This window comes from Dipodomys ordii, unplaced genomic scaffold, assembly GCF_000151885.1.
Source record: "Dipodomys ordii isolate 6190 unplaced genomic scaffold, Dord_2.0 Scaffold137, whole genome shotgun sequence".
Taxonomy (NCBI): domain Eukaryota; kingdom Metazoa; phylum Chordata; class Mammalia; order Rodentia; family Heteromyidae; genus Dipodomys; species Dipodomys ordii.
Window position 1 is genome coordinate 1,602,909 of NW_012267353.1, and position 26,415 is coordinate 1,629,323.

At 41.7% G+C, this 26,415-nt stretch overlaps 1 protein-coding gene across 1 annotated transcript in view; it reads right to left on the minus strand.

The window, feature by feature from the left end:
- Slc28a3 (solute carrier family 28 (concentrative nucleoside transporter), member 3) overlaps window positions 1-26,415 on the minus strand; it is a 116,801-nt gene that overhangs the window by 51,766 nt on the left and 38,620 nt on the right. The window contains 1 exon segment of the mRNA XM_013031058.1: window positions 21,401-21,532. Coding sequence (XP_012886512.1) covers window positions 21,401-21,532 — 132 coding nt within the window.

Sequence of the window (26,415 nt, forward strand, 5' to 3'; positions counted from 1 at the left end):
AAGGGATGGGAAGAGGAAACAAAGGAGGAGGCTACAATGCTTGGTAAGAAATGCACTCGTTATCTTGCCCATGTAATTGTAACTCCTCTGTACAGTATTTTCACAATAAAAAAAATTTTTTTTTAAAAAAAGAATGCTGAGGTCTGCCATGATGAATGGATTCATGTTGTTATTCAGAAAGGTTTCTTCTCTTCCTTCCTTCCTTCTTCCTTCCTTCCTTCCTCTCTCTCTCTCTCTCTCTCTCTCTTTCTTTCTTTCTCTCTTTCTTCTCTTTCATCAGTCATGGGGCCTGAACTCTGGGCCTGGCTGCTGTCCCTTAGCTCTTCAGCTCAAGGCTAGCACTCTACCACTTGAGCCACAGTGCCACTTCCGGCTTTTATCTGCTTATGTGGTGCTGAGGAATCAGGCATGCAAGGCAAACACTCTAAACTGAGCCACCTGCACAGCCCCTTCTCTCTCTTTTTTTTTAAATCAGAAGAATGGCCTTCCAGTGCTAGCATAAATAAATAAATAAATTTTTATATATTAAAAAGAATGCGCTTCTTGTAAAAGTGAGTTCAGTCCCCTCTTGTTCTCTCTTCCTCTTTCTGCCATGGACGTGAAACAAGGTGGCCCTTGTTACATGCTGCTGTCTTGATGCTACATTTCCCACCCTTTACAACTGTGAGAAAGATATATTTTTTCTGGTATATTGCTATACCATACAAAATGCACTCAGCCTCTCTTGACTCTTAAATATTTCTATTATTGTCATTTTTTATTTCCCTGAAGCCAAGAATTCATAGATAGACTTGTTTACACATTGGAGAAAACAAGACAAAATGTAACTGATCTTTCTGCACTTCCTCCCATTTGCTTTTCTTTGCTTTGCTTTATTATTGTTAGTTTTTAGGTCCCAGACCAGGACTTAAACTTGGTACCTGATACTTTTGCTCACTAGCTTGCACTCTCTCAACTGAGCCAGGCTCTCAACCCACTGCTCCCATTTTGTTGCTTTAGTTGTACTCTTCAATTCATTCTAATTTGGCTTCCTCTCCCATCACTGCAATGACATTGCTCTTGCCAATGGTTTCCAGGTCCCTAAACCCGGATTTCAACATGTTTAACAGGCCATATCCTCTTTTTTGGGGGGGGGTCCGGTTGAGGGGCCTGAACTCTGGGCCTGGGTGCTGTCCCTCAGCTCTTCAGCTCAAGGCTAGCGCTCTACCACTTGAGCCACAGTGCCACTTCCGGCTTTTTTCTTTTTGCTATGTGGTGCTGAAGAATCGAACCCAGGGCCTCAGACATGCAAGGCAAGTGCTCTACCACTGAGCCACCTTCCCAGCCCCGCCATTTCTTCTTTAAAATGCTCTAGTACTTAAAACTGGTGTCAGTAGCAACTCAGGAGGCTGACACCTGGAAGAACACTGTTCAAAGGTTGGGTAGAGATGGGTTAGGAGCATGGTGATATTGTTGTCAGACACCTTGGACTCATATACTGTTTTGTAGAATGGGAGCTTCTTTGTACAACTACTTAACGATATAATAATAAAAAATGTAAAAAAAAAAAAAAAGGTTGGGTAGAAAGGCTTATGGGTCTCCACCTTGAATTAGCCAGCAAAATGCCAGACTGGAGGTGTAGCTCAAGTGGTAGAGTGCCGACTGGCAAAAATGCTGAGTAAGTGTTAGGCCCTAAGTTCAAGTCTCAGTATTGGTGTGTGTGTGTGTGTGCACGTGCGTGTGTGTGTGCTTACATGCATGTGTGTGCACTTGCATGTACACACACACACACACACACACACACCACTTCAATGATACCACACATTGCTAATTTCCTCCTGCCACCCAGACTGCTTCTTCCTTTGCTTATGCTTCAGAAGCCTTTTCTTTGCAACTTGGAATGTTATGAACAGCGAATGCCTTGGTGCTCTCTCCCAGGCCTAACAAATACTTCCTCTGTGCTCCCAATGGGACACTTGGTGTGCAGCATGGTGGGTGTGGCAAACGTGGGCCCTATTGTCAGAGAGTTTGGAAGAAAAGCTATCAACCTTAAATTACACAACTGATTAATTAATCGAACTTAGAATTTTCATATGCTACTTCTATAGGTTAATTGAAATTTTAAAAAATCTGTTTAGTTCTAGAGAACGGGAAATGCTCTTAGCAACAAATTATGTTCTACAGGTGAGAAAAATCAACAAGGTTGTAGTCCCTTTGAATTTGTCAACTTGAAGGCTTACTCTCACTTGAATTTAATAGGCAAAGTCCTGAGTCTGTCTTAGGAGAACAACGTTCACACTGCAAAGGGATTATAGATTGTTCATGAAAGCGCCTTCTCCCTAGGCACACCAAGCCAATGGTGAGAAACCTTTTCTTTTTTTCTCTTTAGAACTCCCAAGTTTCAGCTTATCATGTGCTATTCATGGCTTAATTAAAAAGCTACTATGACATAAGTAACACCACCTTTCCATAAAAGATTTCACTAGACAGGTCACAAAATGATTTCTAAAACTGGTAGGGAAATGGCAGTGTGGCTTAAGTGGTAGAGCGCTTGCCTTGAGCTGAAGAGCTCAGGGACAGCACCCAGGCCCAAGGTTAAAGCCACACGACCCACAAAAATAAATAAATAAATAAATAAAGCAAGCAAGCTGGGTAGGAAACATGGCTTCCAGGTTTTGAGTTTTTGACATAGGGGCTCAAAAAGGTCAAGCCCAAGTTGGCCTTCAATTTGTTATCCTTCTGCTCCAACCTCCTGAGTGCTGGGATTACAGACACATACCACCACTCCCTGACAGAGCTTCAGTTCTTTTTTTTTTGTCAGTTGTGGGGCTTGAACTCTGGGCCTGAGCTTGTCCCTGAGCTCTTTAGCTCAAGGTTAGCGCTCTACCCCTTGGGCTACAGCACCACTTCTGGTTTTCTGGTGGTTTATTGGAGATGAGAGTTTCACGGACTTTCCTGCTCGGGCTGGCTTTGAACTGCAATCCTCAGATCTCAGCCTCCTGAGTAGCTAGGATTACAGGTGTGAGCCACCAGCACCCGGCTTCAGTTCTTAATTCTTTACAAACACCTACTGTTGAAATAAGACAGAACCAAGAGAAGAACAAAGGAAGAAATAAAGATATCATTAAGAGGCATTGGTTAACACCAGTGACATCTTTATCAGGTAGGTGCAACTTGAAACATCCTTCAGAATCTCTAAGCTCTACAAATTATGTTTTCTTCTGTCACTGTTGGCTTATATGGATAACATAATTTGGGCTCTTCCTACACATTCTGTGAAATTGGCTTCAAGTCTGCATTTAGAGAAACACTATTTTGTGTAGGGGGGAGTGGGGGCCTATGTGTGTGTGTGGTCTATGTGTGTGTGCTGGTCCTGGGGCTTGAACTCAGGGCTTGGGTGCTGTCCCTGATCTTTTTTTGCCCAAGTCTAGTGCTCTACCACTTGAGCCACACCCCCACTTCTGACTTTTTCTTTGTGGGGGAGTGGTAATTAATTGGAGATGAGAGTCTCATGGACTTACCTGCCTGGGGTTGGCTTTGAACCACAGTCCTCAGATCTTAGCTTCCTAAGTAGTTAGTATTACAGATGTGAGCCATTGGTGCCTGGCTATTTTATGGGAATTAAAAACAAAAATCAACTTGGCCATCATATACTTCTTCCAAAAGGACACTGATTAAACAGCTGAAAGTTAATTTGAAACACATGGAACAAGTTAACAACATATGGAATTTTAAGAAATGTATTTACTCACCCCCCCCAAACTTCTGGAGAATGGGACAGCAACAGTGGAGGCCACTCTCGTGTCTGGGATTGCCTGGACCTGAGAGTTCACAGTCAGCTGACATGATAGCCATCCAAAGCCACACATGGTAGCTTCCAGAGGCTTCCAGGGGTTCGAGTATTTTCTACCAGAAGAGAGATTTCCTACCAGGATCTCCAGTTTGGCTTGGCCTGTGCCAAAATAGTATCTACAATCAAGGGGTTTAATTAGTAGTTGCCTATATCTGAGTATTAGCTGAATGCCGGAGAATTACATTGATTTCCCAAGAGTCTTATGATGTGAGATGTTAGTTTACTTATTTTCAGATGAGGAAAGAAGCAGACAGGGGAGTGGGGGTGTGGCTCAGTTGGTAGAGCACCAGCCAATGAGTGAAAGCATCAGGTACCCAGCTCCAGTTCAGGTCTCAGACAAAAAAAAAGAGAAGAAACAGGGAGAAGTTAAGGAACTTGCCTGGACAGTGGGCAGGCTCTGTTTTGCCCACATCACAGCAAGAATGTGGCTTTTAGCCTTCTAGCTGGCACAGTGCTACCCACGCAACTGGCCTTTTTCAGATGCTCATGACTGTTTTCTGTCAGATTGCTATCTCCAGCTAGGTCGGACACACACAGAACAGCCAGTGCATGGGCAATGGAGCCACTGCCCCCACTCCCACCTGGGCTGTGTCTGTCTTCTTCTTCTCTGAATCAGACAGAAAGGCTTTGTGCTTTGCATGGGGAATCAGGAAGTGGAGATATGGGCCAACAGGAAGCTTGGTATTTGGCACTTCTTTCTCTCTACCCCCTCCTGGTTGGATCCAACTTACTCTGTCCCTAGACCTTTGCTCCAACTTTTTCTCTTTCTCTTTCCTTAAGCAACTTTGTCCTCCAAAGCTGCCTGGCGGCACATTTCAGACCAGTGTTCTTCTCTATTTCCTTCTTGTCAGTGTTTCTGATCCAATGGACTCTGGTGAATGAGAAATGCCAGGGCTTGGTAACTTTAATTAGAAGCATTAAAATTCTTTAAAAAACTGGCAAAACTGTACTGTAATAAGGTGAAAGTGAAGCAGGACCTATCCGTCAGTAGACTGCTTCACAGCTTAAGTAGCTAAGTGTCCTCCCGAAAGTCAGCAGGACCTGGGCTGTGGGTCGTTCATCCCTGTATTCCTAGCTACTCAGGAGGCTGAGATATGAGGATTGTGGTTGAAGTCAGCCAGAACAGGAAAGTGTGTGAGACTCTTATCTCTGATAAACCACCAAAAAGCCAGAAGTGGAGCTATGGTTCAAGTGGCAGAGTACTACCTTGAGTGAAAAAGCTAAGGAACAGTACTTAGGCCCTGAGTTCAAGTCCCAGTACCAGCACAAAAGAAACAAACCAAAGTTCAGAGGGAGTGAGGGAACTTCCAGTCCATGGTTTGCCAGTTTTAGAGCTATACCTCTATCAAGGACCTGTTTTCTGATCATGCTTCAAGAAGGATTTGTACTGTTACTTTATTTCTAACTCCTTACAATCTGGCAGGTTAATTTATTTCAGAATGTTCTTGAGTCCACAGAGGACCAAAATTCACCCTTTTTTCCTTTTTTTTTTTTTGGTGCCAGTCCTGGGGCTTGAATTTAGAGCCTCATGCTGACATTGAGCTTTTTACTCAAGGCTAGCACTCTACCGCTTGAGCCACAACTCCACTTCTGTCTTTTTGGTGGTTAATGAAGTATCTCACAGACTCTTCTGTCTGGGCTGCCTTTGAACCATGATCCTTACATATCAGCCTCCTGAGTAGCTAGGATTACAGGTGTGAGTCACTGGCTTCTGGAATTCAACACTATACCTAAGCTTATCAGTGATTTTGGATTCTTGGGACCAGAATTTTACAGTCAGAAAGCACCCTGTGAAACATCAGTAAAACTGTTCTCTGTTCTCGTATGCCGATCTCTGCCACTCTGTCTGTCTTATGGCTCCTTCTACTTCCCCCTCAGGACCCTGATTCCTCCACAAAAAACTAACATGGAAACTAGTTCTTGACAAGGTAGCTCAGGCAATTACATGCTTTGTGCTCAGCTGAGTATTTCTGTCTCACATAGAGTAAGCTGCTCAATAGAATTTGTTAAGAAAGCTGGAATATTTAAAAATAAGCCCAGATTCGGTAAAGACACCTTCTAGGCCAATGAATAGCACTTTTCACATGCCATGCTGTGTGAGGTTTTCATTGTTTGATTTGATTTAGGGCAAAGAGTAGCTCTGTTTCCAGCTCCATGCAGATTAAATGCTTGGCACAATGTCAGAGCTCAATAAATCTCGGTTGAATCAGTATGTCCTGCTTCACGTCAAAATGTTTTGGCTCTCACAGGACAAGAAAAATGAAAACAAAGCTTTAAATGAATAGAATCAGTAGACTGTATGACTGACCATTCTCTTTCTTCTCCCCTTCTTCTCCCTCTCCCTTTCTTCTCCTGAACCTCTCCTTCCCTCCCCACCCTCCCCTGCCCTCCTTTCTATTCCTCTCCATTTCTCTCTTCCTCTCCCCTCTCTTCCTCTTTCTTTGCTTTTCCCAGAAAAAAGAACAGAAAAATGAATCATGCTTCTGGGCTAATCACCTAGTCCTGTAGGGAGAGAAATTAGATGTTCTCCAAGATCCCAAATTGGCCATGTGCTTTGGGATTTTCTGTGGAACAGAAAGTTGGGAATTCATGGCCAGAATAATCTTTCCTATTTAAAATCCCAGGACACTCAACTTTTGTTTTGTTTGCAGTTTGATGAGTAACAGTTCAAGTAGCATTCAGAGCCCAGCTTCTTCATTCAATATAAGTTGCATCTGGACGAAATGACTCAGCAGGGACTACTACTCTTATTTTCAATTAAGGAGTGTGTGCCCGGTGTCAGTGGCTCACGCCTATAATCCTATCTACCCAGGAGGCTGAGTTCTAGGTTCAAAACCAGCTGGAGCCAGAAAGTCCACGGGACTCTTATCTCTAACTAACCATCAGAAAGCCAGAAGTGGAGCTGTGGCTTAAGTAGTAGAAGATTAGCCTTGAACAAAAAAGCTCTGGAACAGTGCCCGGACCCTGAGTTCAAACCTCAGGACTGGCACCCAAAACCAAAACCAAAACCAAACAAAAAACAAAAAAAGCATCCCATCCCATCTCTCCTTGTTCCCCCTTTTATCATTAGATGACTAAATAATTCTTTCTCTATTTCCAGCAAATGGCACTCTTGACAGAAGATGATTCAATGCCTCTGAGCCTTGAGATGCATCAGAACTTAAGAACAAAATCCAAACCTCTACAGAAATCCAGAGCATCCTTTTTGAAGAAAAATAAACGAACCTTGTGTCAGCAAGATCTGGGGTGTCTTCCTTTGGCCTAGCTCTAGTTTACTCTCCCCAGATTTGGAACAGTTGTGTATAAATGATCCTGCAACCATAATGAAAGCTCACTGTTTAGCAGCTAATGAAGGCTAAAATGTAGGGGTTGGAGCTCCCCAGAGTTCAGCCCAGATAAATGCCATTATCTGATTTGTTCTAAACTTGCTTATAAGATGCTTCTCAGAATTCCCCCAGTACTAGTTCAGGGCAAGTGCCTGAGGTAGTGAGACCAGGTAAAACTAACAAGCCAAGCCAGCACTCAAGGAGAAATCTGGTGAATAAAATGCTCAGAAGAATAGCAGGCCACTGGTGGCTCACACCTGTAACCCTAGCTATTCAGGAGGCTGAGATCTGAGGATCACACCAGGAACAAAGCCAGCCTTGGCAGAAAAGTCCGTGAGACTCTTATCTACAATTAACCACCAGGTGCTGCAGCTCAAAGTGGTAGAGTGCTAGCCTTAAGCCAAAGAGCACATGTATGAAGCCTATGCCTGTAAAGGCAAGAACACAAGTAAATGCATTCTTGTTTGTAATCCTTTGTTTTTTTCTCTTATATAACCTAAAGTTTCATAGAACAATAACTAGAAGACCATATTAATGGCATATTAAAGATAATAATGTAATTAAGCTTGAGACCCTGAGTTCCAACCTCAGTTGGAATCAAAAAAGGAAGTAAAATAAGTAATTTATATGGTAATATGAATACTCTTGAAATTTGTATACCATAAAAGTAGTTGTATGATAAAGAAGGGAAAAGGGAAGTGGAGCGCCAGTGGCTCACTCCTACAATCCTAGCTTCTCAGGAGGCTGAGAGCTGAGGATTGCAGTTCTAATTCAGCCTGGGCAGGGAAGTTTGCGAGACTCTTATCTCCAATTAATCACAGAAAAGACTGGAAGTGGCACTGTAACTCAAGTGGTAGAGCATTATCTTTGAGCAAAAAGGAGCTCAGGGACAGCACCCAGGCCCAGTATTCAAGCCCTAGAACTGGCCAAAAGGCGAGAGAGAGGAAGAGAAGGGGAGGAGGGGGAGAGAAAGAAAGAAAAGGAATTTGGCCTGTATTAAGTTTTTATATAGTACAAAAATTAAGTTGCTCTTAATCCCAATAAGTTATTTATAAATTGTGATATTAATAGTAATCCCCAGGAAAACCTCTAAAAATTTATTTTAAGACATATACTAAGAAAAGACAAAGGAATTCACTGTTATACTAGAGAAAAGTATATTTAACACAAAACTAATGAGGTAATGACATTTCATACATATTAGTTCTAAATCCATAGATTGAGTCAATCATGGATTGAAAATATATTGAACTTATGCAGGCTTATCATTATTTTTTAACCCTCTTTATTTTCTAAACAGAACATAACAATTGCTAACATAGCATTTATACTGCATTAATAACCTAGAGATTAATAAAAGAATATAAGTGGAAAATATCATATCATTTTATATTACCAACTTGAACACCCACAAATTTTGGTGTCTGTGGGTGTTCTGGAACCAATTTTCCACAAGTATCAAGGAACAGGTATAGATATGTGTGTATGTGTGTTATATACAAAATAGCAAATGTAAGTTCTACCTTATCAATAATAACAATAAACTAAGTGAATTAAGCCCATCAGTGAAAAGTCAGATATTGACTGAATTGAGAAAAAAACAGGATCCACCTATATACTATCTATAGGACATACTTTGGATTCAAAGAACTAAATAGGTTAAATAGGCTAAAAGAATAGGAAAATAACTGGGTGCTGGTGGCTCACGCCGGTAATCCTAGCTATTCAGGAGGCTGAGATCTGAGGATCTCAGTTCAAAGCCAGCCCAGGCAGGAAAGTCCACGAGACTGTTATCTCCAATAAAACCACCAGAAAGCTGGAATTGGCACTGTGGCTCAATCTATAGAGCATTTGGCTTGAGCTGAAAAGCTTAGGGACAGAGCCCAAGCCCAGAGTTCAAGTTCCATGACCAGCCCTTAGCAGAAAGAACAGTGTTGGAGGAATAGCAATACCATACTTCAAACTCTACTGCAAAGCCATAGTAATCAAAACAGCTTTGTACTGGCACAAGAACAGACCTCAGGACCAATGAAATAGAATTGAAAACCCAGAAATTAACCTACAGACATGTAGCCATCTAATCTTCGATAAGGGAGCTAAAAAAATGGAATGAAAGAAAGACACCCTCTTCAGTAAATGGTGCTGGCAAAATTGGTTAATCACTTGTAAAAAACTAAAGCTAGCTCCTTATATATATCACATTGCACCAGAATCAACTCCAAATGGATCAAAGACCTCGAAGTCAAAGCAGACACTCTGAAAACATTACAGGATGGAATATCAGAAATCCTAGGACTCCTTGGCACAGGCTGAAATTTTCTTAATAGAGACCCAGAAACACAACAAATCAAAGAAAGGTTGGACAAATGGGATTGCATGAAATTGTAGAGCTTCTGCATGGCAAAGGACATAGCTAGCAAGATCAATAGAAAGCCACTGATTGAAAGAACATTTTCACTAGCCATACAACGGACAAGGGTCTCATATCTAAAATACACCTGGAACTCAAAAAATTAAATCCCCCAACAACAAATCCTCAAAGAAACAACTGCCCAAAAACTAAGTGGGCTAAAGACTTAAAGAAAAACTTCTGTGAAGAGGAAAGAAGGATGGCCAATAGACACATGAAGAAGTGCTCAACCTCCCTAGCCATAAAAGAAATGCTAATCAAAACAACATTGAGATACCACCTCACCCCAGTTAGAATGGCTATAATCAAGAACTCTAACAACAACAGATGCTGGAGGGGATGTGGACAGAAGAGAACCCTGCTGCATTGTTGGTGGGAGTGTAAACTTGTTCAACCACTTTGGAAAGTAGTATGGAGGTTTCTCAAAAGACTCAACATAGTGTTCCCCTATGACCCAGCAATCCCACTTTTGGGCATTTACCCAAATGATCATAACCAAGACCATATTAAAGCTACCAGCACAACTATGTTTACTGCAGCCATATTTACCATAGCTAAGATATGGAACCAACCCAGATGCCTCTCAGTAGATGAATGGATCAAGAAAATGTAGTATATATACACAATGGAATTCTATGCCTCCATCAGAAAGAATGACATTGCCCCATTTGTTAGGAAATGGAAAGGCTTGGAAAAAAATATATTAAGTGAAGTAATCCAGGCCCAAAGAAACAGAGGTACCATGGTTTCCCTTATTTGCAATAACTAGTATATGTCTGAGACAAGCAGAAAAGGTCAGATAAGTGGATGCTAGGTGAAATGAACCCCAAGATAAGTATTCAAATGTTTTTTTTCTTTCTTGCCATTGTTTCTAACATATTTATAAGATGATTTCTTTGTTGCTTTGTATATCCCTCGCCCATGGTATAACCCCTGCTCTCACTGTATTTGATGTTAGTATAATTTTGGAGGGGAAGGGAGAAAACAAATCGTTTAAATAGGGATACAGGTGGACCCATTGCAACAATGAGATGTACAAGTCGTTATGTCGAAAAATGAACTTTACAACTTTGGGGGGGGGTTATGGGGTGGGGAGTGGGAAGGGATGGGAAGGGGAAACAAAGAGGAGGCAACAATGCTTGATAAGAAATGAACTCATTACCTTGCCCATGTAATTGTAACCCCTCTGTATGGTTTTTTCACAATAAATAAAATAAAATAAAATACAGAAAAAAAGAGAGTCTCAACAGATTTTTCTGCCTGGGCTGGCTTTGAACCACAATCCTCAGATCTGAGCCTACTGAGTAGCTAAGATTACAGGCATGAGGCACCGGCACCTGGCTCAGGTGTGAATATTTTATCTTAATAAAAATGAATTTTACTGACAGTTTTGGTATTCCTAATATTCCAAACTTTCACTTATTTTATAAAAGATAAAGATGGGCCTAGCTCGGGTAGTAGAGCACCAGCTAATGAATAAATGCATCAGATACTGAGTTGGTCTAGAGGCAAAAAACTAAAGACAAGGCATTCTAGTCTCCAATGATTCTAGTATAAATAATTTAATATCAGTCTAGCTGTACTTACATATCATACAAATAAGTTGTGAATTCACTAGTTTAAAGGGTCCTTAAGAGAAACACATGGACACTTGTGTTCTTAACTAGTCATATCAACAAACCTCTAAGTATTTGACATAGACATTTCATTGGTGTAGGCCCAACTCTATGGAGATCAAATTACATAAGTCATTTATTATAACCCTGACTTGGAAATTGAAATATGAGAATGGAGAATTAATCAGCTGAAAATGCTATGTTTATTACACACAGCACCTTATGAAAAAGAATACTAGAAGGAGATCCCTCTCAAGAATGACTTAAAAATTTCATTGTGTGTATGTGTGTGTGTGTGTGTGTGTGTGTGCACGCGCATGCGCGCACGCCAGTCTTCAAGCTTGAACTTAGGGCCTGGGTGCTTTCCTTGAGCTTGTTTTTGACTCAAGGCTAGTGTGCTCCCACTTGAGCCACACTTTCAGTCTGGCATTTTGGTAGATAACTGGAGATAAGAGTATCATAGGCTTTCCTGCTTGGGCTGGCTTTCAACTGCAATCCTCAGATCTCAGCCTCTTGATGAGTTAAGATTACAGACTTGAGCCACCAGTGCCTCACCTAAGACTTTCTTGTTTAATTATAAATTCAATGAAGTATAAATATAGGCCAAGTACTTCTGACAAAAAATTAGCATTACTATACACTTGATGGTATTATAAATGTAAAATGCACACTAGGGCCATTACTGGATCATGCCTGTAGTCCTAACTACTAAAAGGTGAAGATCTAAGGATCCCAGTTCAAAGCCAGCCCAGGCAGATAAACCCAAGAAACTCTTAGCTAGTTAATTATGGCTCAAGTGGTAGCTCACCAGTGTTGCGTGAAAAAGCTAAGCTAAGCTAAGGCCTTAGTTCAAGCTCCAGTAAATAAATACTCACTAGATTCCAAAGACTTGATAGGAAACAAAGAATATTGCATTAATTTTAACATGTTAGATTAAATAACATGTAGTTAAAAATCAATCACACTTGTTTTAATGGACTTGTAGAAAATTGTAAATTGTATATGTAGCCTGTGCCATATCTACTACATATTTTTACCTCAGCCTTTAGCAACTATCTTCATCTATCAGGTTTGTTGATAATTTCCTGTTTTCTTTCAATGTCTCAACTGCTGATGAGTGAGTGGCTCCTCTTGGAAGGGGAATCATTTCAGAAATGCTGGAATGCTTGTCCTCTAGGATGCTATGACCTGACTTTGGTCCTAGTGACCCAGGCGATTTTCCCCTAGAACTCAGTCGACATAAGCTCGGTAAAGCACATTTGAACAAAGAGTAGAGTACGCATTTTTAAAAACTTCCTTCAATGGGCTGGGAAGGTGGCTCAGTGGTAGAGCACTTGCCTTGCATGCCTGAGGCCCTGAGTTCGATTCCTCAGCACCACATAAACAAAAAGAAAAAAGCTGGAAGTGGCGCTGTGGCTCAAGTGGTAGAGCGCTAGCCTTGAGCTGAAGAGCTGAGGGACAGTGCCCAGGCCCAGAGTTCGGGCCCCACGACCGGACCCAAAAATAAATAAATAAATAAATAAAAACTTCCTTCAAGCTAGGCATCAGTAGCTCTGGCCTGTAATCCTAGCTACTCAGGAGGCTGAGCTCTGATCTTAATTCAAATCCAGCTGGGGGCAGGAAGATTCATGATATTCTTATCCCCAATTAATAGGTGAAAAACCAGAAGTGGAGATGTGACTCCAGTGGTAGAATATCAGCCTGAAGCAAAAAAAGCTAAGGGATAGCACTTAGGCCCTGAGTTTAAGCCCCAAAAAGAACAACAACAACAACAACAAAAAACCCAAACCAAAAATCTTCCTTCACTAAAGCAAATTATTGTGTGTTTCTTATTTCAGTTCACATGTGGAAAGACATGTTGGTAGCTGCAGGCAAGTGTATGCATGTGAAAACCAACTCAGTAACCTGAACGTGATTCACGTGGGCCTTCCAGACTAGCATGTTCCAGAGAAGCAATCCTTTTCCTCTTTACTGTGCATAATGACTTCCAATCACAGCACTTCTATATTCAAATGATTTGGTGCAGAAGTTTGTGGGGGAGGGGACTCAAGTAGTAGAGTGTATCTGCCTGGCAAGAGAAAGGCCTAGAAAGAGAGAGAGCGAGAGAGAGAGAAAAAAACAGACACAGACAGGCAGACAGAGAATGAGAGAGTCAGAGATGTCACAATTTATGGCAATGCTCCAGTAGGGGTGATTTTGTTTGTTTTTGGTGCCAGTCCTGAGGTTTGAACTCAGGGCTTAGGCGCTATCCCTGAGCCTTTTTGCTCAAAGCTATTAGTGTTCTACCACTTAAGCCACAGCTCCATATCTGGCTTTTTAATGGTTTATTGGAGATAAGAGCCTCATGGACTTTCCTGCTTGGGCTAGCTCAAACCAAGAGTCTCAGATCTTCTGAATAGCTAGGATTACAGATGTGAGCCATTGGTGTTTGGCTTCTAGTAGAATTTGATCCTAGATGGGGCTTCCAGGGTCTCCCCAATGTTGACCTCCACTGAGCAAGCTCTTCAGACCTGCTTAGCTGGCTCACCAGGCCTTGTACTGAGTCATCAGCCCTTCCTGTGTCGGTGCTGAGTGAAGGCCTCTTTCCCAACTCTAATCCTGCCCCAAGACTTTCCTAAGTGGGCTCCACCTAACTGACTGGAAAGCCACTGTGAGCTCTGGGCTTCCCAGGGCCACTCGTGGTCAGGCTGATGCTTAATGCTGGGTTGCTGAGATACCCTTTAAGAAATGTGCCCTTGCTGGGCACTGGTGGCTTACGCCTGTAATCCTAGCTACTCAGGAGGCTGAGAAGAATCACAGTTCAAAGCCAGCCTGGGCAGAAAAGACCATGAGACTCTTATCTCCAATAAAAACCACCAGAAAACCAGAAGTGGTGCTGTGGCTCAATTGGTAGAGCGCTTGCCTTGAGCTGAAGAGCTCAGGGACAGAGCCCAGGTCCAGAGTTCAAGCCCCATGACTGACAAGAAAAGAAAAGTGCTCTTTCAAAAAGGTGTCTGAGTTTTCTCCTTTAGAGATTCTGAGCTTTGTAGGATTGTCTCTGGGGACAACAATGCTCCTCTCTCTTCTCTGTATCGATCTTTTTTCAACCCCTAAAAAAAAAAACTTATCAGCTTCTCTATTCCAAAATGCTTCTTAAATATGGACATTTGACATATGACACTGTATTTAACAGGTAGGGAAAAAATTGTCTTTTTTTACAAAGCGAAATAATTGGATGTCCAAGTGAAAAACCAAAATACTACCTGGGCATAGCGACTCAAACCTGTAAACCTAGCTACTAAGGAGGCTGAGATCTGAAGATCATGGCTCAAAGACAATCTGGGGGGGGGGGAATCTGTGAGACTCTTACCTCTAATTAACTAGCAAAAAGCTGGAAGTAGGTCTGTGTCTCAAGTGGCAGAGGGCTAGCTTTGAGTGTCTAAAAGTCATGTAAAAGTTTGAGGTTGAGTTCAAGCCCCACCCCCCCTCACACACACAGAGAAACCAAAACACTTGACTCAGTTTTATTTAGGGAGACTAGATCCCTTAGTGTCAAAAGCTTTTAAAAATGCAGGAGGGATTTTCATGATTTTTTAGTTTTTTTTTTTCCTGAGGTACTATTATTTAAGCTCAGTGTTTGAAGCCTTGCACTTGCTAGGTAGTCCCTTTGCCATTTGAATCATGCCTCTAGAGTAGGTGTGTGTGTGTGTGTGTGTGTGTGTGTGTGTGTGTGTGTACATACCGGTCCTGGGGCCTGAACTCAGGGCCTGGGTGCTGAACTTTTGTGCTTAAGACTAATGCGCTACCACTGAGCCACTATTCCACTTCCAGTACATTTTTTTGGGGGGGGGGGTACTTACTTGGGGATAACAGTCTCATGGATTCTCCTGCCCAGGCTGGCTTTGAACTGTGATACTTAGATCTCAGTGTCCTCAGTAGCTAGGATTATAGGTATAAGTCACCAGCATCTGGATCCAGGGCAGTTTTTAAAACAAGATACTTAATACAGAAATACAACTGCGCAGTCCACACTCTAGTTATCATTTGTCAAAACAAATCCTTAAGGGTAAAAGACATATTCAGAGTGATAGAAGACACTTGCAAATTATAACTCACAAAAGGTTTGTAATGAGGAAATTTAAAGACCTCTTTTAAATCAGTAAAAAAAAAAGAAGACAAAATCTATTAGAGAAAATGGGCAGAAACTTGAATACATAAAGTTAGTATTGAAGAATCAATAACATGAAAATTGAATTTATACTTCAATGATACCTAGTCATATACTGAATAATGACTTGTTCCCATTTTCTTTTTTGTGGGGGTGGGTGTCAAGGTCTCCCTACAGAACCCAGGTTTGGAAACTCATGACTTTTTGGCTCAGCTTCACAAAGTGCTAAGATTACAGGACTAAATCACTATCCCTGGCCATAACGACATTATGGTCAACAAAACACTGTATATGTGACAGGGACTCCATACAATTACAATGACGCTGAGAAACTGCTGTCATGTGGTGATGTGGTAGCTGTTGTGGTGTCACAGGTGTTGCCAAGTGAAGTTACCTGTAGTGAATGAATGCTGAAACTGATTCCCTCTCCTTGTCATTCCCTAGAAGACACCTTTGAGTTCTATTCTCTCCCTAGTGCCTCCCATAGCCACTCTTCCTTGGGTTTAATTGGTCAGTTTTCAGTTAGGACTTCCCTCTAGGGGCAGAAGTTCTAACCAAATTGAGGTACAGCACTGTGGAACCTCTTGTGCCCTTAGCCTGACTTTTGCACAACAAACTTACTGAAGGCTTCGTGCCTATGCATTGCATCTCATTAATATAATGACAAACCATGCACTGGCAACACTGTACATAGCAGATTCCAAAGTCTGCCAGGACATGGTTCTTCATTTCCCTAAGATCATCATTACCACGAACTCTCCTACTCCAAATCTGAGAAAGCTGAAATCTCCACAGCCATGGGTTTGCTCCTGAGCCATTTACCCAGCCTGTTGATTCCCTTAACAGTATACTTTTTGTTAAATTCCTTGTGTTGCCACTTTTGTGTGTGTGTTCATTCAAGTCTTTGTAAGAGATGCCAAGAACTGGGATCTTCACCTTTGTGATTACCCATCAGTAACAGTGTGATGTCACAAAGTGCTGTGACATCACATGTGTTATGGTGTCATAGTGCAATACATTACATTTGTGGGGATCCTGCTATAAACAAATCCACAATACTGCCAGCTGTGGAAAAGTACAGTGCATAGAACTTTGCATAGTATACTAAACTGGATAATGACTATCTTATACTTTTTATTACTATTTGAGAATGAAGTCTTTCTTCTTATAAAAAAAAAGTTTGCTGTGCAGTGGTACTCAGTAGACACTATGTTGAAAATGAACTCTACAACTAATGGGTAGGGCCAGGAGGAAAACTGGGAGAAAGAGAAGGAAGGGGTGACCTTGTCCAAACATAAATGTACTCATTGCCTGACTTATGAAACAGAAACCCCTCTGTATATCACCTTTATAAGAACTATTTTTAATTTTTTTAATTAAATTTTTAAACTTCCACCCAGCTATGGAGCTGGGTCCTGGTGGCTCACGTCTATCATCCTAGCTACTTAGGAGGCTGAGATTTGAGGATCGTGGTTCAAAGCTAGCTTGGGCAAGAAAGTCCTTGAGACTCTTATCTTCAGTTAACCATTAAAAAAGCTGAAAGTAGAGCTGTGGCTCAAGTAGTAGAGCACTATCCTTGAATACAAAAGCTCTGGGATATTGTTCATGCCCTGAGTTCTTGTGCCCCAGGACTGTACATAGCAGATCCCAAAGTGCCCCAGGACTGATATAAAAAGAAACAAAAAAGTTTTCTGTGAGACAGTAAGCTAGGTCAACACTGGCAGGAACCTTTTACAGATCATATTTACTGAAAGCCACCAACCCAGAAGACCAATGGACACAGTCATATACAGGAAAAGGAGTTTACTATCTGCAGAGCTGATAAGGCCACCTCCCTCCCAGGAGAGGGAGAAATGGCACCCATCCTTTGTTCAGGGTCAAATTTATAGTCAGGGGTCTAGCGGCAGGAAGTACAGGAAGTATTCTTCATGCATGTGTGCATGTACAGCTGAGCGCTAAAGATGGCACATAGCCTGGCCAGGGTTTCCTGCTTGTAACAGTTACAGTTAGGCAGCTGGGGGTTAGGGGTAAAATATGGATGGCAGAAGTGAAGTGGGAGGAATGGCCGGAGCTGAAGGCCAACTGCAGTTAGGCCTGGCCAGATCAACTGGTTTTGTGGGAGGGACGAATGACCTGAGATGGAGGGCATGCTAACATTTACTGCATCTCTTCACTGAATCAAGAGATCATATTGGGACCATACTACCCAAGTATACTCTGTGATGCTGGCTCAAAAATGAATCACCAGAACTGGGAATGTGGCTTAATGGTAGAGTGCTTATCTATCATGCATGAAGCCCTGGGTTTGATACTTCAGTGCCACATAAACAGAAAAAAAATCCAGAAGTGGCACTGTGGCTCAAGTGGTAGAGTAGCCTTGAGCAAAAAGAAGCTCAGAGACAGTGCCTACTCCCTGAATTCAAGCCCCAGGACTGGCCAAACAAACAAACAAATAAATGTAATCACCAAGTGACGTATTTCTCAGGAGATTTTTCTATTAATGGAGACCTAACCCTACTACTAAGGGAGGTATGACCATACTGCTGAGCACCTACCAGGATGACTGAAATGAAAAGGCTAGATGAGTGTTAATGAGGATCTGGAGGAGAAACAAGAACTCACATTCTTCTGATGCAAGTCTACATTGGCACAATCATTCTGGAAACTGATTTTGCATTGTTAGTCAAAGTTGAAAATGTGTATGTATTGCAACCACCCAGCAATTCTACTCCCAAGTGTGACCCAGAGTAAAGTGTCCTGGGTCCTCTGGAAGCATGAACACAACTGCTTATTTCTGCATTGTGGGTAGAAGTCCCCCCCCCTCCCAACTCTAAATACAAATGTCACTAAAGTGGATCTGCCTTTGGCTTAGTTTGAATGAGTATACTAATTTATTTTCTCTTTTGTTTTATCAGTTGTGGGGGTTGAACTCAGGGCCTCGCCACTGTCCCTGAGCAAAGCAGCACTCTATCACTCTGGGCCACAGCGCCACTTCCAATTTTCTGGTGGTTAATTGGAGATAAGAGTCCTATGGACGTTCCTGTAAGAGCTAGCTTTGAACCTCAGTCCTCAGATCTCAGCCTCCTGAGTAGCTAGGATTACAGATGTGTGCCACTGGTGCCTGGTTTGATTAATACTAATTTTGAAGCCAGCCTTGGAAGAAAAGTTCATGAGACTCTTACCTCCAATGAACCAGCAGAAAAGTCAAAAGTGGAATTGTGGCTCAAATGGTAGAGTGAACAGCTTTGAGTGGAAAAAAATCAAGTGAGAGTTCAAGGCCCTGAGTTCAACCCCCACTACTGGACACAATAATAATAATAATAATAATAATAATAAGAAGAAGAAGAAGAAGAAGAAGAAGAAGAGGAAGAAGAAGAAGAGGAAGAAGAAGAAGAAGGAATAAAAAATATAGTGAATAATTATAATTTGATCGTGTAAATTTTTACTGATTTCCTCTCAAATGTGTTGGTACACACTGAGATCACATGACCTGGCACCTGCCTGTTCCCCCTTCCTTCCAACAGACTTGTGCTCTTCTCTTTAGGTCCAGGGCCTGGTCATAGACTCTCTGGCCCCTTTGTCTGCAGGGGGTAGGGTGAGGGACTTGTCTTAGAAAATTGCACCCATCCCCCAGGCTGAAGTAAAGTTTGTGCAGCCCTGTGATTATTATCATAAGCTCTCCAATTGGCCCAGCTTCAACTACACATTTATATGTCCTGTACTTTAACATTACATTATGTTGTAATTGCTTGTTTCTTCCTGTTCTGTTTCTTGAGGGAAAAAAAACTCAGAGGCTCACTTCTGGCATTGGTATCCCTTCTAAGAGCAGTGACCCTATCTAAGGGACAGTTAATGATTCTATTGAGTAAATACAGCTTTCCAGAAATTCTTGTTGAAAAGTAACTTTGGAAGAAATAGCCCAGTCACTGTGGCTGGCCAGGATGTGGTTAGTGTGGGAGTCTGTCCATTTGAAACAGCCAGATCAGAATCTTGATACCTTGGAGTGCTGCTTTGACAGAAGAGCATGATGAATATTAGGAGTCCCGCCATGTATCTTCCTCTTTGTGAGCAGTGAGCATTGCTGGTGCCATGGACCATTTTCCACTGCAGACATGTTTTCTCATGTTGACTATATTCCATCCCCCACCCCCCTCCCGTTCCCTTTTATGCCAGTATTTAATGTTTCATGGTCTGAATTAGATTTTTTCCCTCAAGGCTAACACTCTACTACTTGAGCCACACTTCTACTTCTGGCCTTTTGGTGGTTAATTGGAGGTAAAATCTCTCAGATTTTCTGCCTTGGCTGGCTTTGAGCCCAGATCTCAGCTTCCTAAGTAGCTAGGAGTCTAGACAAGAGCCACCAGCACCTGATGCCCAGGTACCTTCCATTCTCTTGAGTAATAATGGCTTTCATACTTAACACCCTGCCCCATTAAACACTCACATTGGGAATCAGAATATGACTCCTTGAAAATCTGACACTCTCTTCTAAGAATATTTTGAATGAAAAGCAACTGAGAAAAAGCATACAAGAAGATTTCTCTGCCTTTGCTGTTTTCTTATAAGTAGAGCAGATTTCCAGGCCACAGGTAACTCTTTTATACAAGGAAAGGGAGAACAACTATTGTCACTGGAAATGGACACTGTGAGGTGTCTTCATGAATAAGCCTTAATACATTATCCCTTAGCTTCCATTAATTATCTAGGCATTTACTTATCTTTTCTGACAATTTATTGGCTCCAATAGGCTCACTCCCCTTTCCTTTGTCTAGTTATTTCTACACAATATATTTTTCCTTGTTAAAACAGTGTATTTGTTTCTAACTACTAATTTTCTGTTTTTAAAACTTCTTTTCTCTGAGACCCTCATATGTGTGAATTTAAAATATTAATAACAAGCCAGGTGCTGGTGCTGGTGGTGGCTTACACCTATAATCCTAGCTATTAGGAAGCTGAGAGATGAGGATCTTGGTTTGAAGCTAGCCCAGGTAGACCAACAAAGAGCTGGAAATGGAACAGTGGCTCAAGTGATAGAGTGCTAGCCTTGAGTAGAAAAACCTAAGTGGAAACAGGAGAGGCCCTGAGTTCAAGCTTCAGTACACACAAAAATACTAAAAACATTGTATGTTCTTTTCCTGATAGACAGCCTTTGGTCGGTTTCATTCTCAGGCCTTGGGAAGTGAACCTGAGAGGGTAGAGGAAATCTTTTCCTCCAGACACTCACAAACTATGAAATGGTCACCGTTGTATTATTGCTCAGACAATCAGAGGAGTAGAGGGAAGCTATTGTGGATGGAAGTCTGGCCTCAGATCAAAGCCCCTTTACCTTTATCTTTTTTTTTTTTTAATAGCACGTAGTGATCCTAAAGCCTAAATGCTTAAGGTCTTGTTTCCCTCCCAAATCTCTCCAGTGTCGAATGTCAGTTAGAAAAGGAAGTACACTCAGGAAAGCTCTGAAAAATCCCCAAGTCTGTCACACCCAGGTGCCACCCCACTCTGGGGCTCTGCGTGTGGCTCCTAGTCCTGGGCCCAGCAGCATTATTAATCATTCAGTGAGTTTTGGTTGAGGTGATGAGACTGGCTTGCATAACCCAGCCTTCCTGGGGCAGGCACTAGGGCCACCCTCTGATAGGCGCTGTGTGACCTTGGTTAAGAGAAAGAAATCCTGAGCTACTAACTTCATCTAGGATCTAAATTCCATCCATTCTTTCTGTTCTTTAGAAAGATGCCTACAGATTAAACAACAACAACAACTAAAAGCTTCACCCTGCTGCGTGTGTGAGGAAAAACCTGGGAGGAGAAGGCAATCTGTTTCACAAGGTTAGAACCAGCCCAGATCCAGTTTCAGAGACTTTTCAGGTTTGTCAACACAGAAGAGCCACAAACGGAGTGGGGAGTGGGGGGTGGAGGGGAAGACGACCACACACACACACACACACACACACACACACACACACACACACAATGAGCTATTAAAATTCTCACTTGTGGCCCAATAATCCCACTGCTTTAGTTAAGAAACATGCCTTGTTTCTATGTACTTGTCTATCAGAACTAACTTCTGCTTACCTGGAATCCAGTGTTGCTGTAGCCCTCAGTTCTTGAGGTCCTAGCTGTGGCTGGACTCCTCATCTCCATGTTCCTTCTGATGTTGGCAGGGCTCTGAATTCGTTCCTGGGTCTGACCTGGAGGTCCTCCTACCTGGGAAAAGGAACACGGTTTCTATGGCTGTCAGGCCACCTGCTGTTGTGGAGACTGGGACATTGTTTCAGTTGGGAAACTTTTACAATAATCTCCTGAATGGCTTGGGCAGAACCCAGGTTGGGGTGGGGCCGGAGGGACCAGAGGGGCGGGGTGGAACCTCCTGTTTGGCCCCGCCCATCTCATTTATCTTCCCAGTGATGATTGGTTTCTTATGTTCACTACTGGGAAGAAGGGGAACTTTTGAAATGCAATAACATAAAAATGAGACATTCTCCATGGTCTTTTGTGAAATTGTTCATTTCCTGTCAACCGTATTGGGGACTGGGGTGGAGGGAGAGGAAGGGTTGTCTCTCATCCAGCGATCACTTCCTGAGTGCCAGACACATAGCAGGTACAATGGACACAACTCTATCCTCCACTTGAACAATGGGAAATGTAGCAAAGGAACAAGAAGTCAAAGTCAACTCTGAAATAGTCCAAAGCCCTTCACTACATTATACCATTTTAGAATATGTTGATTTCAAAATCCAATTTAGAGAAATACAGGGATGTGATAAATGAATGAAACAGTTCATTCCTGGCTCCCCCTCTTAATTACAACAGATGATATCTTGAGAATCAAACCTAGCTCAGTGGTAAGAATTGAACTCAGGGCCTTGTACCTGCTAGGCAAGAGCTCTATCATTTGACCTATGTCTCCCAACCCCCAGCCCTTAGTGTATGTTTTGATATGGCCCAAGAGCCAAGAATGGGTTTAAGATGTGTGTGTGTGTGTGTGTGTGTGTGTGTGTGTGTGTGTGTGTGTACATACCTGAGTATTGGAGCTTGAACTCAGGACTTCTGGCTCTTGCTTGGGTTTTGCTCAAAGTTGTTTCTCTACCATCTAAGCCACGCCTTGACTTTTGATATTTGGCTGGTTAATTGGAGATAAAAGTCTCATGGAGCCAGGTGCCAATGGCTCACACCTGTAATCCTAGCTACTCAGGAGGCTGAAATCTGAGGTTAGCTGTTTGAAGCCAGCCTGGGTAGAAAAGTCTATGGGACTCTTATTTCCAATTAATCACCAGAAAGCCAGAAGTGGAACTTTGGTTTAAAGTGAAAGAGCACTAGCCTTGAGTGAAAAAGCTCAGGAACAGGGCTCAGGCCCTGAGTTCAAGCCCCACAACCACCACCACCACCACCACCAACAACAAAAGTCTCATGGGCCAGGTGCCAGTAGCTCATGCCTGTAATCCTAGCTACTCAGGAGGCTGAGATCAGAGAATCATGGTTCAAAGCCAGCCCCAGGCAGGAAAGTCCTTGAGACTCTTACCTCCAATATACCACTAGAAAACCAGAAGTGGCACTGTGGCTCAGGTGGTAGAGTGCTCACCTTGAGCTGAAGAGCTCAGGGACAGTACCCAGGCTCAGAGGTCAAGCCCCACGATCAACCAAATTAGTGTGGTACTGCAAGTCTGAATGTTCATTAGTTCTGTGAGCCTCTTAAGTCCAAGCTTTACATGCATACTATTTTATAATTTATCTGAACATTACCTTTGTTTGGATATTTTAGGATCCAACTTCCTCTACTAGGGTTTCAATTTTCCCTTTTGCCCACTGGAGAATGGGAAGAGGAAGTTTTTCTGTTTTGTTTTTTTTTTTTTTTTTCAGTCATGGGCCTGAACTCTGGGCCTGGGCACTGTCCCTAAGCATTTCTGCTCAAAGCTAGTGCCCTAACATTTGAGCTCCCACTTCTAGTAATTAATTGGAGAAAAGAGTCTCTAGGACTCTCCTACCTGGGTTGGCTTCAAATCGTATTCCTCAGATCTCAGGCTCCTCAGTCAGCTACTGACACCAGATTAATGGCAGCTTGGGCAGGGAGGTTAGGCATGAATTCTGCAGAAATGTAGAAATGCCCTGGGTTACCAGATTCCATTCTAAAACCCAAGATGCCCACACTGTAGGCTAATGAGAAAGATAATGGCCCTACATGATTATGGAGCCCACTCCCCACCTTGAAACTAAACAGAGTCAGTCAATCCCTTCCTGAACTACCCATCTCTCTCTCTCTCTGTCTCTCTGTCTCTGTCTCTGTCTCTGTCTGTCTCTGTGCTTCAACTCAGAGCTTGATTGTCTCCCTTAACTTCTTCGATGAAGGCTGGCCCTCTATCATTTGAGGTATACCTTCAATTTTGGATTTTTGCTGGTTAATTGGAGTTAGAAGTCTCTCAGATTTGCCTGCCTGGCTTGACTTCAAACTAAGATCCTCATACCTTAGCCTCCTGAGTAGCTAGGATTACATATGTATGCCACCTGCACCTGGCTCCCATCTCATCTTTTGAGGTATACTTTTGCTTTCTTAATAAATACTTTTTACAGCCCAGGACCGGATGGATTTACAGCTGAATTCTACAAGGCCTTCAAAGCAGAACTCACACCAATACTCCTCCAACTCTTCAAAGAAATTGAAAGTGAAAGTTCACTACCAAATTCTTTTATGAAGACATCATAAACCTAACCAGGCAGGGACTCATCAAAGAAAGAGAACTATAGACCCATTTCTTTGCTGAACATCAATGAAAAACTTCTCAACAAAATTTTGGCCAATCAACTTCAACAACTCATCAAAAAAATCATACACCATGATCAAACAGGATTCATTTCAGGGATGCAAAGCTGGTTCAATATATGCAAATTAATTAACACAATTCATCACATCAACAAGAGCAAGGATAAGAACAAATGATTATCTCAATAGATGCAGAAAAAGCATTTGACAAGATCCAATACCCCTTTATGATGAAAGCTCTGGAAAAACTAGGAATCCATGGGACATTCCTCAATATAATAAAAAACATCTCTCAATATGACAAAACAACAGCCAGCATTATACTTAATGGTGAAAAGATAAAGCCATTTCACATAAATTCAGGAACAAGACAAGGATGTCCACTCTCTCCACTTCTCTTCAATTAAGTATTAGATTGCCTAGCTAGAGCAATAAGACAAGATTCAAACATAAAGGGGATACAAATAGGGAAAGATGAAGTAAAACTCTCCCTTTTTGCAGATGACATAATCTTGCATTTAAAGAATCCCATGGACTCCACTCCCAAGTTATTTGAGCTGATCAGAAACTTAGACAAAGTAGGAGGATACAAAATTAACCCTCAAAAATCAGTGGCTTTTCTGTATGCCAATAGCTAGAAGAGCACGGCTGAACTCAGGAAAGCTACTCCTTTTGTAATAGCTCCATGAAAAATAAAATACTTGGGAGTTAACTAAAGAAATGAAGGACCTCTACGATGAAAATTTTAAAAACCTGAAAAAGGAAAGTAGAACTAAGGAAGTGGAAACTCCCCTCCCCCCCATGCTCCAGGATTGGAAGGATTAACATCGTGAAAATGGCAATACTGCCAAAGGCTATCTACAAATTCAATGCCATACCTATCAACATCCCAACCTCATTCTTCAAGGAAACAGAAGAAGCAATCCAAAAATTCATATGGAACAATAAAAGACCCCGAGTAGCAAAAACATTCTTTAGCAGAAAGAACAGTGCTGGGGGAATATTAATACCAAACTTAAAACTCTACTACAAAACCATCGCAATCAAAACAGCTTGGCACTGGCATAAGAACAGACCTCAGGACCAATGGAATAGAACTGAAGATCCAGAAATGAACCTAAAGACCTATAGCTACCTAGTCATCGATAAGAGAGCTAAAAAAATAGAATGGAAGAAAGTAAATTGTGCTGGCAAAATTGGTTAAACACTTGTAGAAAACTAAAGCTAGATCCCTATATATCACCCTGCAGAGAATCAAGTCCAAATGGATCAAAGACCCCGGAGTCAAAGCAGACACCCTGAAAACTAGAGGAAGGAATAGGAGAAACTCCAGGGACCATTGGCACAGGCCAAAATTTTCTTAATAAAGACTCAGAAACACAACAAATCAAAGAAAGGTTGGACAATTGGGATTACATGAAACTGCAAAAGACATAGCTAGCAAGATCAATAGAAAGCCCATGGATTAGGAGAAGAGCTTCATTAGTCATACAATGGTCAAGGGTCTCATATCTAAAATATACTTAGAACTCAAAAAAATTAAATCCCCCAATAACAAATCCTCAAAGATACAACTGCCTGATTAATAAGTGGGCTTAAGGAGAGACTACTCCGAAGAGGAAATAAGAATGGCCAATAGACACATGAAGAAATGCTCAACTTCTCTGGCCATAAAAAAAATGCAAATCAAAACAACATTGAGATTCTACCTCACCCCAGTTAGAATGGCTATAATCAAGAAATCTAATAACAGATGCTGCAGGGGATGTGGCCAAAAGGGAACCCTATTGCATTGTTGGTGGGAGTGTAAACTTGTTCAACCACTTTGGAAAGTAGTATGGAAGTTCCTCAAAAAGCTCCACATAGAGCTCCCCTATGACCCAGCAATCCCACTTTGTTTGTGACCCAGTCACAAACAATGCCATACTAAAGCTACCAGCACAACCATGTTTATCGCAGCATTATTCACCATTGCTAATATATGGAACCAACCCAGATGCCCCTCAGTAGATGAATGGATCAAGAAAATATGGTACATATATATATATATACATGTATATGTATATATACATATATATGTATATGTATATATGTATATACATACATACATATAGTATTTACATATACTACATATATGTTTATATATACTATATATGTATATACACTATATAGTGTATATACATGTGTATGTATGTATATATATGCATATATGTGTGTATATATATATATATATATATATATATACAATGGAATTCTATGCCTCCATCAGAAAGAATGACATTGCCCCATTTGTTAGGAAATGGAAAGACTTGGAAAAAATTACATTAAGTGA